Source organism: Rattus norvegicus, chromosome 14, assembly GCF_036323735.1.
Source record: "Rattus norvegicus strain BN/NHsdMcwi chromosome 14, GRCr8, whole genome shotgun sequence".
NCBI lineage: Eukaryota > Metazoa > Chordata > Mammalia > Rodentia > Muridae > Rattus > Rattus norvegicus.
The window spans coordinates 36403000-36416436 of record NC_086032.1 but is presented as its reverse complement, the minus strand read 5'-3'; the positions used below and the strand labels follow the sequence as shown (position 1 = coordinate 36416436).

General features: G+C 44.3%; 1 protein-coding gene across 2 annotated transcripts; it reads right to left on the bottom strand.

Moving 5' to 3' along the window:
- Positions 1 to 2859: 2859 nt before the first annotated feature.
- Positions 2860 to 13437, bottom strand: Commd8 (COMM domain containing 8). 2 transcript variants are annotated; one of them, NM_001106004.2, is made up of 5 exons: positions 13360 to 13437; positions 9619 to 9774; positions 6980 to 7132; positions 5237 to 5392; positions 2884 to 3730 (listed from the first exon to the last, which is right to left on the bottom strand). In NM_001106004.2, the coding sequence occupies exons 1-5, from the start codon at positions 13423 to 13425 to the stop codon at positions 3710 to 3712; spliced, it is 552 nt and encodes a 183-aa protein (NP_001099474.1). In that variant the 5' UTR covers positions 13426 to 13437; the 3' UTR covers positions 2884 to 3709. The 2 variants fall into 2 exon arrangements, with proteins under 2 accessions (XP_038947639.1, NP_001099474.1); XM_039091711.2 differs by lacking the exon at positions 13360 to 13437 and having other exon boundaries at positions 2860 to 3730; positions 9495 to 9634.

Here is a 13437-nt window from a genome sequence, read left to right as displayed (position 1 = left end):
TCCTGGGTTGTCCTGGTGCTGTTTGTATTCTGATGTTAATTCTGCTTCCTCAAGAGGGCTGTCCCCACCCCCAGGAACAGTCGATCACATACTCAGATGATCTCCTCCAAACCTTTTCCCCATTTTAACTGGACAATAAAGGCTAGAGCCTGTGAGTGGGCAGTGGAGGGGAAAGATGGGACGGGAGGTCTTAGCTAGAGGGGGCAGGGGTGGGGGGCGGGGGTGGGAGGCAGGTGGAGAGAGGAGAATGAGAAGAGAGGAAAGAGGACATAAGATGAGGAGGAGGAGGAGGAAGCCAAGATGGAGCAGAACTTCCTGGCCAGGAGAAACTTCAAGTAGCAAAGGGTCTTAGACCTGGGGAATAAGTCAGTATAGTGCTAGATCTGCCCAATCTAGGCATATAGCTTATAAGTAAAATAACTGAATTGTATGTATTTTTTATATGGGCTTATTGGGGTTGAAAATTCTAGCAATAGTAACCAACCAGAAGAGCCTCCCAAGAGCAAAGCTAAAATAATGTCAGTAGGGCTAGAGAGATGGTTCAGCAGTTCAGAGCACTGGCTGCTCTTCCAGAGGTCCTGAGTTCAATTCCCAGCAACCACATGGTGGCTCACAACCATCTGTAATGGAATCCAACACCCTCTTCTGGTGTGTCTGAAGACAGCTACAGTGTACTCACATACATAAAATAAAATCTTTTTTAAAAATATCAGTAATAAAACAATACGGGATTACATTCCAAAGCACAAAATACCCATGAGTCTATGGTATAAATGGCAAAATAATTTATGGGGAAAAAAAAGGTGAATTGCACACTTCTATAGACACTCCAACAGGGTACTGAGGAGCAGAACTCCCCGTGGTTCTAGTCCAGGCTGAACACAGCTATGCCCACCGAAAGAGAAGAGCCTGGAACAAGGAGGTCACTTCCCAGTGCGGAAACCTAATAGACGTTACCTTCCACCCTGGTTAGTCACATCAGGTCATAAGTCAGGTGATCAAAATGACTCTCTGGCTTTGCAACCTTCTCTCCCAAAACCTGTAAGTCCAGTCTAACTATGAGAAAACCACCGATACACGTCTGTGAGGGTCACACACATTTCTCCATAAAATCAAGGTCATCAAGGGTGAGGGAGGCAGATAAAAATCTTAGGAAACCCAAATAACCTATAAAAGTTAGCTAACGGTCATGTTTTATTTCACCAAATACAAGCGCCCTACAATGTAATCAGTTAGGAGAAACTAGTGATGATACGGAAATTCTCTGCCATCCTCTTAACCTTTCTGTCTAAAGCTGATCTCTAAAATCAATATCATCTACTTACAGGAAAAAGCAAAAAGATCAGTGTGGAGGAGAGGAGTATCCCAAGGCCATGTATTTGGAAAGGAACTGTCAAAGCACAATAGTAAGAAACAAAATTAAGAATCCACCTTAAAAAAAATGGGCGCTAGATCTGAACAGAGTCCGATGGGATGCGCAGACAGCAGAAGCATGTTAAGAGATGATGACTGTGGTTGGTCACCAAGTGACTGTTAGAAGCACAATGAGATTCCCCATTATGCACACCAAAACAGCTGAAACCAGGAAGAACAGTCACACCGATGGAAGGTGGATCAGTATGTTACAAACTAGTGAGAGTGGAAAGTGAGTAAAACTCCTTCTGAGAAACTGTAATCTCATCTTAAAAAGATTCATATAAGCCTACCGCAGGACCTGGTATGTCACTCCAAGCTCACCATTCGTCCATTACATGATATGCACATAAATGCTCATAGCGTTCTCTTTACTGCAACAGGCAAATGTTGAGACCACGAAAGCAGAGAAACTGTGAGAGTTATATAACGTGGTGCTTTCGACAATAAGAAGGAACAAAGTCCTGGCATGCGCGAGAGAAATAAAACTCGAAAGAATGCTAACGCCATGCATGCTGGCTGCTCTCAGCAACCCCAGTGTTTGGAAAGCTGGAGCCAGATGATGTCATGTGTTCAAGACCCAGCCTGGTCTACATAGTTGGGTTCTAGGCCAGCTCAGGCAACAGTGTAAGGCCTTGTCCAAGAACAAAGAAAGAGGCTGGGAAAAGCCAGACTTAATTTTGCTTGTTATTGTTTGTTTTGGAAGCTGAAACGTGGTGGTAAAGCACACCGCCCTGCATCCTGTTACCAAGAGTAAAGAGAAAAAGAATAAATACTGTAAGACTCCATGTTTGCCAACCCATGGTGACTAGAAGTACAGCAGTGGTGACCCAGGGTGAACACCCAGGGATCAGACTATGGAGGACAATCCTGCTTCCAGGCAGGATTGTATTCACACCTTGAACATTGTGATGCTTTCACGAGCATTTGTCAGTCAAAACGTATTGAACCAACCAATAAGGGCATCACACCGCGTGTCAATCAAACAGTGTGCCAATCAAATAAGCTGTGCAACAGGCTGTTGGGTGTGGAAGAGAAAGAGGCATTCTATAAAGGGGCCGCCCTGAAAGGAAGGAAGCAAGAGACTGCAGGGGCTGGCCTCCTGATACACTGCTCTGTAAGCTGCCAATGCTCCATTCTGACTTAAAGAACTCGCCTAAACGGAAATCAGCAACCGCATGAACATACTGTTTAGATCCACTCTCCGCACCCCAAATTTCTTCATGAAAAAGGCAGCACATTGACAACACTCTGGCCCACGCTCCTTTCGTAACCACTGCTCTGCCACAGCCCAGAGCAGCCTTGCCGGAGCCTGCCCGCAGCCGTACAGAGAGCAGCAGTCATCACTGCTCCACAGCCAAGCCACAGAGCTGCACACAGCAGACACCGGTTAATCACATACCAACCACTGAACGATTCAGGAAGTCGCTGACATCAAGCGACACATTACGATACAACCAGACACTTTTATTTGTTCAGAATGCTTGTTTTTAGTTAGCTGAGGTAAAAAGTGGTTTGTATTACAATTACTCTGTCACCATCCAAAAGCTCAAACTCCATATTCAGACCTTACAAAGCACCCTTGTATGTAACCACACCACCCATGACAGCTGCCTCCATGGTTTTCTCAGACCATGGTCTCCCAAGAAAGCGAGCATGTGAAAAGTAACAATGTTATTCTCATTTTTTGTAGTTTATGCTTTAGTTTACAAAATTCTTAGAATTTTATGCTATTCAAACTATTCTCAAATTATGCATGCAAATTTTAAATGTTTTCTTGTTCATGTCTGATAACAGACTTTTCTCTAAAACTTTACAACTTAAAAATCTTTTCTTTGAATCGTGAGAAAGACATGGAACCTCCTAGGTTACATATGTAGCTTGGATCTGCTCTAAAACACTATTTTCAAATATCGCAATTACACATTGAGAACATGTCTTGCTATCCACATTTAAGAACAGCCCAGTGTGCCTGTGCTGTGTTACATTACTCCAGAACTGACTCTACCTTTCCATACTCCGTTATCTACAAAGTCTTCTCAGCTATTTAATAAATGGGACAAAGCGATCCCTGTGAGAACACGGGCTGCGACTTCAGCGCTGTCTTCCTTCTCCCTGTGCACTTCCCATCAGCCATACAACTGCCTGTCCTTTAGGATTTCCGACAGATTTTCATCTTTGTGATCTCAGTGCTGCTGCCTACTCAGCCTGCTGGAGCATCCCCCTCCGATCACAGCATTGACTCTGCCATGGTGCAGCACTGGAATCCGACAGCGTTGATGTTCACCATCCCCAGCTACTTCAACTGCAGGACCACCTTAAACACAAACAGGGAGAAGCCACGTCAGGGCCGACTAGAAGGAAGCTGCTATGTGCTAGATGGACTCTGAGGAGCAACATGAAGAGTGACAGGCGAACGAGGGCAGGGGCTTATGGCTCCTGGCTGCCAAGACCTGTTCCTGGTCACCTGCGCCCGGTCTCTCAGCACTCAGACCAGGCTCAGGCCTCCAGGCTTCCGCTACACGTACGGTTGCTGGACATGAGGGTCAACCATGAAGGCAAAATATGAGTAACTATGCCTCGCGGGAAGAAAGTTGTAGTTATCGGGCTTTAAAAGGCAGGAGGATCTAGGAGAACAATGGTGGCCGGGGAGGTGACCAGGAAGAACTGGGAACCAGTTCCTGAGAGCTGCCCAATAACGAGCAGACACTGATAATAAAAAGCAGGTTGCTTCTACTCACAGCAAATCTCTGCTGTTTAAACACTGTCTCTGCCTACTGCACACTGGGCCTGGCTGCTGGACTCTGCTGATTTGGAACATTCGTTAATGCTATCATGTCAGCCTGATTCTGTCATAACTACAGTTATGTTTTTTTATTGTCCTAGAAGGTTTTATTGTTATTGTGATAAAATCCTGACTAAAACCAACTAGGAGGTGAAAGGGTTTATTTGGATTACACGTCGTGATTAAACAGTCTGTCATTGAGGGAAGTCAGGGCAAGAACCAAGAAGTGAATCTTCTTGCTGACTTGCTTTCTACAATTTTCTCAGCTTGCTTTTTATGCAAGCCAGGACCACTTGCCCAGGAGTATCATTATCACAGTAAGGTGGGTCCTCCCACACCAACCATTAATTAAGAAAATGCTCCACAGATATGCCAACATGTCTACCATATGGAAGCAATTTCTTTTTTCTTTTTTTTTTTTTTTCATCTTTATTAACTTGAGTATTTCTTATTTACATTTCGATTGTTATTCCCCCTTCCTGGTTTCCGGGCCAACATCCCCCTAACCCCTCCCCCTCCCCTTCAGTATGGGTGTTCCCCTCCCCATCCTCCTCCCATTACCACCCTCCCCTCAACAATCACGTTCACTGGGGGTTATTTTATCTCCCATACTCAGAACTTACAAAAGACTTTGAACATTTGTCCATCCAAATAAGACATTTATTTTTCTGCTATAAATTCATAAAGATCTTTTTTTTAAAACTAAAGAAACTTCAGAATCAACTAATTTCGTGATCTCAAGGTAAACTTTATTTTTTAAGCTTAATGAATAACAAAGGAACCAAAATGAATACTGCTTTTTTTTTCAGAAGTAACTACTAGGTAATTAAATTCAGACGCTGGTAACTGAATGCTGTAAGTTATAATTAACTCAACACCTAAAGTAGAGGTCAGAACATCCCAACCAAGTCTTTCTGTATTTGCTATTAAGTATCAGGGAAGTGAGACACATTAAAGCCCAGCTGGGATTCTCCTTCTCCTACTCCAGGCTGACAGATGCCTAGGCAGCTAAACTGTATGATCCACTTACGCGCATACCTTATTAGCTGCCTCCAAGGAGCTGATCAGACTCTGTAATTCCTCTTTACTCATTTCAACAGAGTATGGCTTCACTTCTCCGTCCTCCTTCACATCCAGATGAAGGTTTAAAAGGGGCATCTGCAAGGTGGCGATCTTGTCACTGGAAAGGGCAAGCTGTCGGAAAGAGAGGAGAATGATGCACAGTGAGCTAACACTGATCAACAGACATCAGGGCTTGGGAAGAGCTCGCTGCCCAGTAATTCTCGGTAAGAATGCTCTCGAATTCTCGGGAACAGGAGAAATAAACTGAACCTGTGGCAGAAGAACACACATTCGCAGAGCAGAGAGAAAGAGGAAAGGAGACAAAACACATACAGGAAGTGGGCAGGAAGAAAGGAAGAGGCAGTTTGTCCAGCTAAATAGGACACTCTTAATTCTGGGTTGAAACCAAGTTTTACTATAGATATGCAGAAGGGCTGAAAGGGTCCGATACAGGAAGAACCTGAATTGTTAAAGAAAAGATTCCAAAATGACAGTTCATGTATAAGACAGTCTAAAAGGACTCAGAAACTCTTGGAAATTAGGCAACTTAACTCACGACTGGCTATCAAAACTGTTGATCCTGCAAAGGGGCATCTAGTCTTCTAACCACAGCATCTGCAGTCAGCCTTACCATTCCCAGGGGCATGGTCTCCAGTGTTTCAAGAATTTTCACAGAGCATCATTTTAAATTCCTGGTCATTCTTTTCTGCTGAGGGTCCTGCTTGTTTAAATATTTAAGTTGGGCAGGGGAAACTAAAGGGAATCTTAAACTGGTACAAAAGATTGCATCCTTGACAACAGCGTCCACAGTTGACAACAGCGTCCACGGGAACCTTCCGGCCTGAAAACACTGCAGTCTCAGGACAAAATGGAAGACCGAAGCCACAATCCCTCATGCACGCTGCCACGAGCACCTCTCCCTCATCCACGCTTACTTCAGTGTTAAATGTTTACTTAAATGAAACATTTAATTTATCATTGATTAATTTGCCTTTTTCACTTGGACCATCAGTGTAACAGGCATAAAGGGACTTCAAACCTCAGCTGTATTTCACACTTGCTATACTTTTGGCTTTGAGTCAATACGATGAGCAAGTCAATAAAACCCTAAACACAGCTGAGCCACAACCAGAACCGCAGCATCCATGTCCTCAACCTACACTACAGGCGGTTACCTCCTGAGCCTACCTAACCGTCCCACTGTCCCATCTTTTGTCCTCTTAATTCAAACCAACATGAGTCACTTTCTGGATCTAAGACCATGCGGGAATCAAGAATCAGAATGTACCTGGTACCTTACAGAACAGAAAGCTGATCTGAAATTGTTCTTTCTCAGCTCTACTCAGCATGACCCTCTTTCCCCTACGTTTTAAAAACTGTTTTAAAACTTTATTACATATACTTTCCTCATAGAAGTAAAATCATCTTTATCAATTTTGAGAGAGCTATGGCATCTGTAAGACTCTCCCCAAGGTTATTCACTAAATGCACACTTGTCCACTTCTGACAGGTCTAAGAAAATTCACTGCCAGTGACACAGGTCTGGATGCTTCCTGTGCTCTTACATCCAAGTTAATACAAAACCAATCATTTACATGAGGTTTGCTATTACTTTGGAACAATGTAGTCTCAAAATAACCAATTTTAGGCATTTTTACTTTAAAAGAATAAGTACACTTAAATATTACCACAAAAACATATAAATAACTAGACTCTTACCTTTAACTGCCAATCAAAATCCTGCAGCTGTGCACAAGAAATATCAACTATTTCTCCTAACAGGGCCTGCTTGATCTCATTTTTCCTACTCTTTAAACATTTCATAACAGCTTCTTGATGACATGAATTCAGTTGGTTCAATTGCTGGAGTGTCTGTGAAAACAAACACAAATGGCCAGAGGGTGAGTGAAAGGGACTTGCACCTTCAAGTGGAAAAGCCCGCCGTCCTCTTAAAATGACAGTACAATAAAAAGAAATGGCTCAATAACTATAATAACCATAAGCTGAAATGAGTAATCTAGACAGATCTTAACAAGTTCCTGCAAGGCAGACAGTAAGAAAGGCACTGTCTGACAAAGCGAGAGCTCTGTGTACACAGAGCCACAGCCTTACAGCAAGGAGGCCTAGGAGGATCAGGAGACACTCAAGTGGAAAGCCAGACCTAAACCTGTGTGTGCCTAACTGCTCAGCTTCCAAATGCACAGCACAGCAGAGGTCTACGGTTTTAAAGAGAAATGGGTAAGCACGTACTCACAGAGGTATTAACACATATTTTAGTTGCTGCCAGAAACTCAGAGAAGGCTTTACTGGGGTTTCAGAACATAAAAATATTAACTTCCACCTAATCAAATGGTACGACATATACAACACCACACCAACACCACACGCCAAAACTTTAAACCACAGAGCAGTTTCAAATATTTATAAGTAAACCACACACTGAGCCATTAAAATGCGTAATACTAAATTAACAAGTCTGTATCATTGACGACTGTACAACTAAATAAAAGCTAATGAGATAAACATTTCCCAGTTTAAAAACTAAGTAACTTAATACCATTTAATAGCAATTAAGTAAAGAAAAACACACAAACTCTTCCGAATGACAGGAAAAGAGAAAAAATGAAAACCTATGCGAAGTCACTCAACAAACCCAGAATAAAACCTGAGACCTTGACAGCCGGAGAGTTCACAGGCCAGTGTCAGCCAAATAGAGATCCAAAAATCCTAAAAACAGTGGGTCATCCAACTCATGTGCACATGAATATATCACGACCAGTATCACATCATGACCAGACTGGATTTAATGAGTCGATGAGAGCTCAGTTAACATCCACAATTAACCACCACATTAACAAAATAAGGGGAAATAAGTAAAAAAAAAAAAAACAAAATGCTGATAAGATGTAATAGCCATCCATGATTTTTAAAAGCAATGTTGGTAAAGTCGGAAATATAAGAAATGTCTTTCATCTAATCATTAATATCTATAACATCATGCAGCTGACGACCACAGGGTAAAATGGTAATTCTCTCCCTAGGGTATGTGGGGAGGCTAAGTCTACTATCACTACTTTTTGTTCAATATACATTAATGCCTATCAGCATAAATATATAAAATAAGAAAAGCACTGGACACAGGGAAGGATATAATAGTTAACGGTTTCCACATCTAACAATAACAACAGAAAGTAAAGAGTACTGAAAACACCACCGTCTAGAAATCTAACCAAATATCTGCAAGACTTCTACATTAAAAATTATAAAACAGAAATGAGAGCCAGTCTAAATGAAGAGGTCACCCTATGTTCTTAGACTAGGAAGCCAATATTACTGTCCGTTCTCCCCCAGATAATCCAGAAACTCCGTGCAACCCACACTCCAATCCTAACTGGCCTTTACAGTTGACAAGCTGACTTCAACTTCAGTATGAGGACAGAAAGGGCCCAGGAGACTCATCACTGAAGAGACAGCAGCCTTCTACCAGCTGATATCAAGAATTACCTTAGCACATCTTTAATGCCGTGGTAATTAAAACAGTGTAAAACTGCCGAAGGCCAGCGCAGAGACTAATGGACTCCAATAAACAGACCCCACACATGGCCACCTGATTTATTACTCACGCTGCACAGCAGCCTGTGAACAAGGACATCAACACAAGTCCAGTAGACGGCAGTGAGTCTGTGGGAAACTGCACAGAAGAGACTGAGATAGCCCTGTCCCACACAAAATAGTAACTTGAAACATATCTGAGAGAAGATTACAGGAGCTAAAACATTCAAGCCTCCACGGGAAAACACACAAAGGTACCTTCATATTTCTTAAACACAACAGAGAGCACTACCCCCCAAAAGAAACACTGGCAAACTGGACTGCATTAACCTCAAAACTTCTGTTCCCCAAACACCCTATGAAGAGAATGAAAAAGCAAGGGACGTAACAGATTAAATGTATATCTCAAGAGAAAGGCAGATCAGGAATATCATCTAAGTTGACAGACAGATACACAGAACACCATTTGTTAAACAACTCATAAATAGGTGCACGCGATTCTTGACAAAGTTGTAAAAGCCACGCCCCATGAGCGCCAATGTAAGCTGTCTAATCGTAGAAGCCAGAACATGCAGGCTTGTTCTTCAGCGTCCTGCTTTCAACCACAGGCTTTAAACGTGCTACAGTGGGAGGAAAAAGGACAGCTAAGACGAAACTGCAAAGCCCCAGAAAATCCACTCACTCGGGATTAGACCCTCGGTTGCTGTGGCTGTGATCAGCTATGAACACGTGGGTAGAACCTATGAACATCGTTAGAACCTCTGGGTGGTGCCCGTTATCAGGTAAAGAGGTTTGATTGAAACTACCTCTTCCTCAGAAAAGTTTTTGCCAACTACGGCTTTGAAAAATGTGGTAACATCTTCTAGGACATGCTTCCACTCAGTTGAATTCCAGACACTGTGATAATCTTGGTGGGCAGGATAAGCTCGGCCGCAGATGCCGTCGATGATTTTGTGAAGGAGCTAGGGAGAAAAAAGGAAATAAAAGTCCTTTAAAGAAAATGACAAGACAGATTCTGTTCCTTGCAGAGCACAGATGTTGGCAGACGTGCCCTTTATAAAACCAGCTAAGGCAGAGCGGAAACTGTTGTTAAGATTTATTGTTTTTGGTTTCCTTTTTCATTTTGTTTATTGTTTTATTGCTTTGTTTTGTTTTGGAGACAGGGTCTCAGTTCTGTACTCCAAGACGGCCTCAAAGTTGTGGTAATCCTCCTGCCTTAGTCTCCCAAATGCGGGTGTTCCAGGTGTGAGCTACCAAACCCAGCTAAATCCCAGACCTTCCAGTATGATGTCTACCTTCAGGAAGTAAAATAATGTTAAAGATACACTTGGGTTTTTTTTCCCCAAAATTCCTGAATGGAAAGCAGTACATGTAAAAGCTTTTCTCTGGGATCTGAAGCCATCCTTTCTGTATAATAAGCACAGTGCTCCTCTCACAGACAGTGCTCCTCTCACAGACAGTGCTCCTCTCACAGACAGACAGGGCTCCTCTCACAGACAGACAGGGCTCCTCTCACAGACAGACAGGGCTCCTCTCACAGACAGACAGGGCTCCTCTCACAGACAGACAGGGCTCCTCTCACAGACAGACAGGGCTCCTCTCACAGACAGACAGGGCTCCTCTCACAGACAGACAGGGCTCCTCTCACAGACAGTGCTCCTCTCACAGACAGACAGGGCTCCTCTCACAGACAGACAGGGCTCCTCTCACAGACAGACAGGGCTCCTCTCACAGATAGACAGGGCTCCTCTCACAGACAGACAGGGCTCCTCTCACAGACAGACAGGGCTCCTCTCACAGACAGTGCTCCTCTCACAGTGCTCCTCTCACAGACAGGCTCCTCTCACAGACAGACAGGGCTCCTCTCACAGACAGACAGGGCTCCTCTCACAGACAGACAGGGCTCCTCTCACAGACAGACAGGGCTCCTCTCACAGACAGACAGGGCTCCTCTCACAGACAGACAGGGCTCCTCTCACAGACAGACAGGGCTCCTCTCACAGACAGACAGGGCTCCTCTCACAGACAGACAGGGCTCCTCTCACAGACAGACAGGGCTCCTCTCACAGATAGTGCTCCTCTCACAGATAGTGCTCCTCTCACAGATAGTGCTCCTCTCATAGACAGTGCTCCTCTCACAGAGTGCTCCTCTCACAGACAGTGCTCCTCTCACAGACAGTGCTCCTCTCACAGACAGTGCTCCTCTCACAGACAGTGCTCCTCTCACAGATAGTGCTCCTCTCACAGATAGTGCCCCTCTCACAGATAGTGCTCCAGTGGAGCACTACTATCCTGGTCTGGCTTTGCCTCCCCTCTCACAGCATTGCTACTCCTCAGTGGGGGTGCATTTTGTTTTATTTTGTTTTGGTCTGAGAAAGCGCTGGCCATCTTTCTTCTCCTACGTTCCTTCCACCCTGGACTACCAGCAACAGAAATCATGTCAATGTAACAAAATATGAAGGCTGGGTCTGGGGCAAAGTTGGGGTTCCACCAACTCCTTTTAGTTAAATTCTCTGCAGTCCAGGTGTAAGAGAAAAATGTCACCTGCCCCCACAACGTCACAGAATTACATATGAGCACAGTAACTCAACCATCCTAGCAGGCACAAGACATCTGAAGGCCATGAGTCTGCCTTCGTCTATCACTACTTCCTCAGTTCAAGCCTTCTGTGCTGTATCACAGATAATCATATTCATGTGATTCTGTTCCAGCCAACATTTGCATCCTGCCAACGGACCATTTAAATCCAAGTACCTGGGAGACAGCATTTAGTTAAGTCTTTTGACTCCGATTGTCTTAGATCTTAACCCACTCCTGGGAGAACTTCCCCCACTAACACCACACAAATGGGTAATTTCTGACTCACCTCCACACACTGACTAAGACATTGGCTAATGTGCGATATTATGCTTCTGTGCCATAAATACTTAATTCTTCCCAACTTTTTACACATATTTCATCTTCTCTCCTACTGTCCCATGATAATATAACTCCAAGAACTCAAACTGAGAAAAAGGTACAAAAAAATACAAATACCACCTTTTGCTCACTCATAACCATGTAGTTTGTTGCATTATATAAAATGGAAATACAAAAAAAAAAAAAAAAGCCACCTGTAATGACTGCCAAACACTACCGTGACACTCCCTACATCTCTATTATGTAAACATTGTGACCGTTCTCGTTTTACAAATGAGGACATTGGGGATAGGTGATGCTCTACCATAACGGAGTTCCAATCTATTTACCAGAAAGTCCACATATAAATAAGTGGATGTGATAGAGGAGCAGATGTAAAAGGTGTTCATGACAGGTGCATAGGAGCAAGGATCTGGCTGTATTAGGAGGATGAGTGCCTAGCAGGCATTTCCAGACACAGAGAGGCGGATACGCATGCGCACACAGGATTGGACCTAAAACCCCAGTGCAGGAGTGGGACCAGCGTCTATTCAGAGGTAGAGGAGAGTGAAAAAGCAAGGACCTTTGAAAAAGTAAGGGCCAAATCGCAGAGGGCCTTGCAATAACAACAGAAAGGAGCGAAGGCTTTAATCTGTGCTCAACTTTTATTCAAGCAATTAGATTATTGTTCCAAAACTTTGCCAAGATATTGGAAGAGCAGGAGGTAAATGCAAGACTAAGATTATGGAGACTAGAGTGGCAGAGATGGTAAACAGGTAAAAGTGGTTAAAAAGGGAAGTCCAAGGATGAAACCCAGATTCTTTTAAATCGAGTGACCCGGTAAGAATGGTGGCATCACAACCCAGGCCAGGGAGGAACTGATGCAGTGAAAAAGGAGCGGAGCGCCAAAGCGGGGATTCTCCACAGCTGTGGCAAAGGCGGAGGCCCGGGAAGCAGACAGCCGGCTCCGCTCAGATTCAAGAGTCAATGTCTTGGCCATCTCTATGTGAGAGGAAAGCAGCCCTGAAAGTTAGGAGACTCAGTCCATAGATAGTATTTCACCGTCCTCGTTTGTAAAATCAAAGAAAATGTTTAAGATACGTTTCCTAGGCAACGAAAGGAGTGAAGTTAAATTTCTTCCACCTACAACTGAAGCCGACTTTGGGAAGGAGGGCTACAACGGAGACTTACGAAACCCTGGGCAGAGTTTAATGAAACCATCAAATCACTTTCACAGGGGTCTGGACCCAAAGTGTACTGCAGGGAAAGCCTGGCTTTGTGGGTGAGTTGTTTTCTGCGGCGACAATCACCTCTTGGCCATACGTAAGTTAGTGGCCAGTCCTTTTCTGGCTAGGAGTTGGTTCCTGCCGCCCTCCAGGAGACAGGTTCGAGTCCTCACCGCATCCGCTGTACCTCACACAGAATGGGTACGCAGAGTTCAGGTTCCGGAGACCTGAACTCAAAGAGTGCAGAACCTACTCGCGGACGCAGCAGATCTCAGGCTTTCTAGAATCAAGAAGACCCCGCACGCACCCAGGCCTGGGCCATTCCCAGGCCCGCGTAAATTTCTTTAGCCGCCATTCTGTCTCCAGGGTCCCAGGAATAATCGTCCCGACCCCGCCTTCCCATTCCCTTCCGAAACTCCTCACCCCGGCGCCCTGCTCCGGAGGAAGCTTCTGCAGCCGCCAAAGCGGTGTCCCCTCTTCCGGCTCCATCCCCGAGAAGCT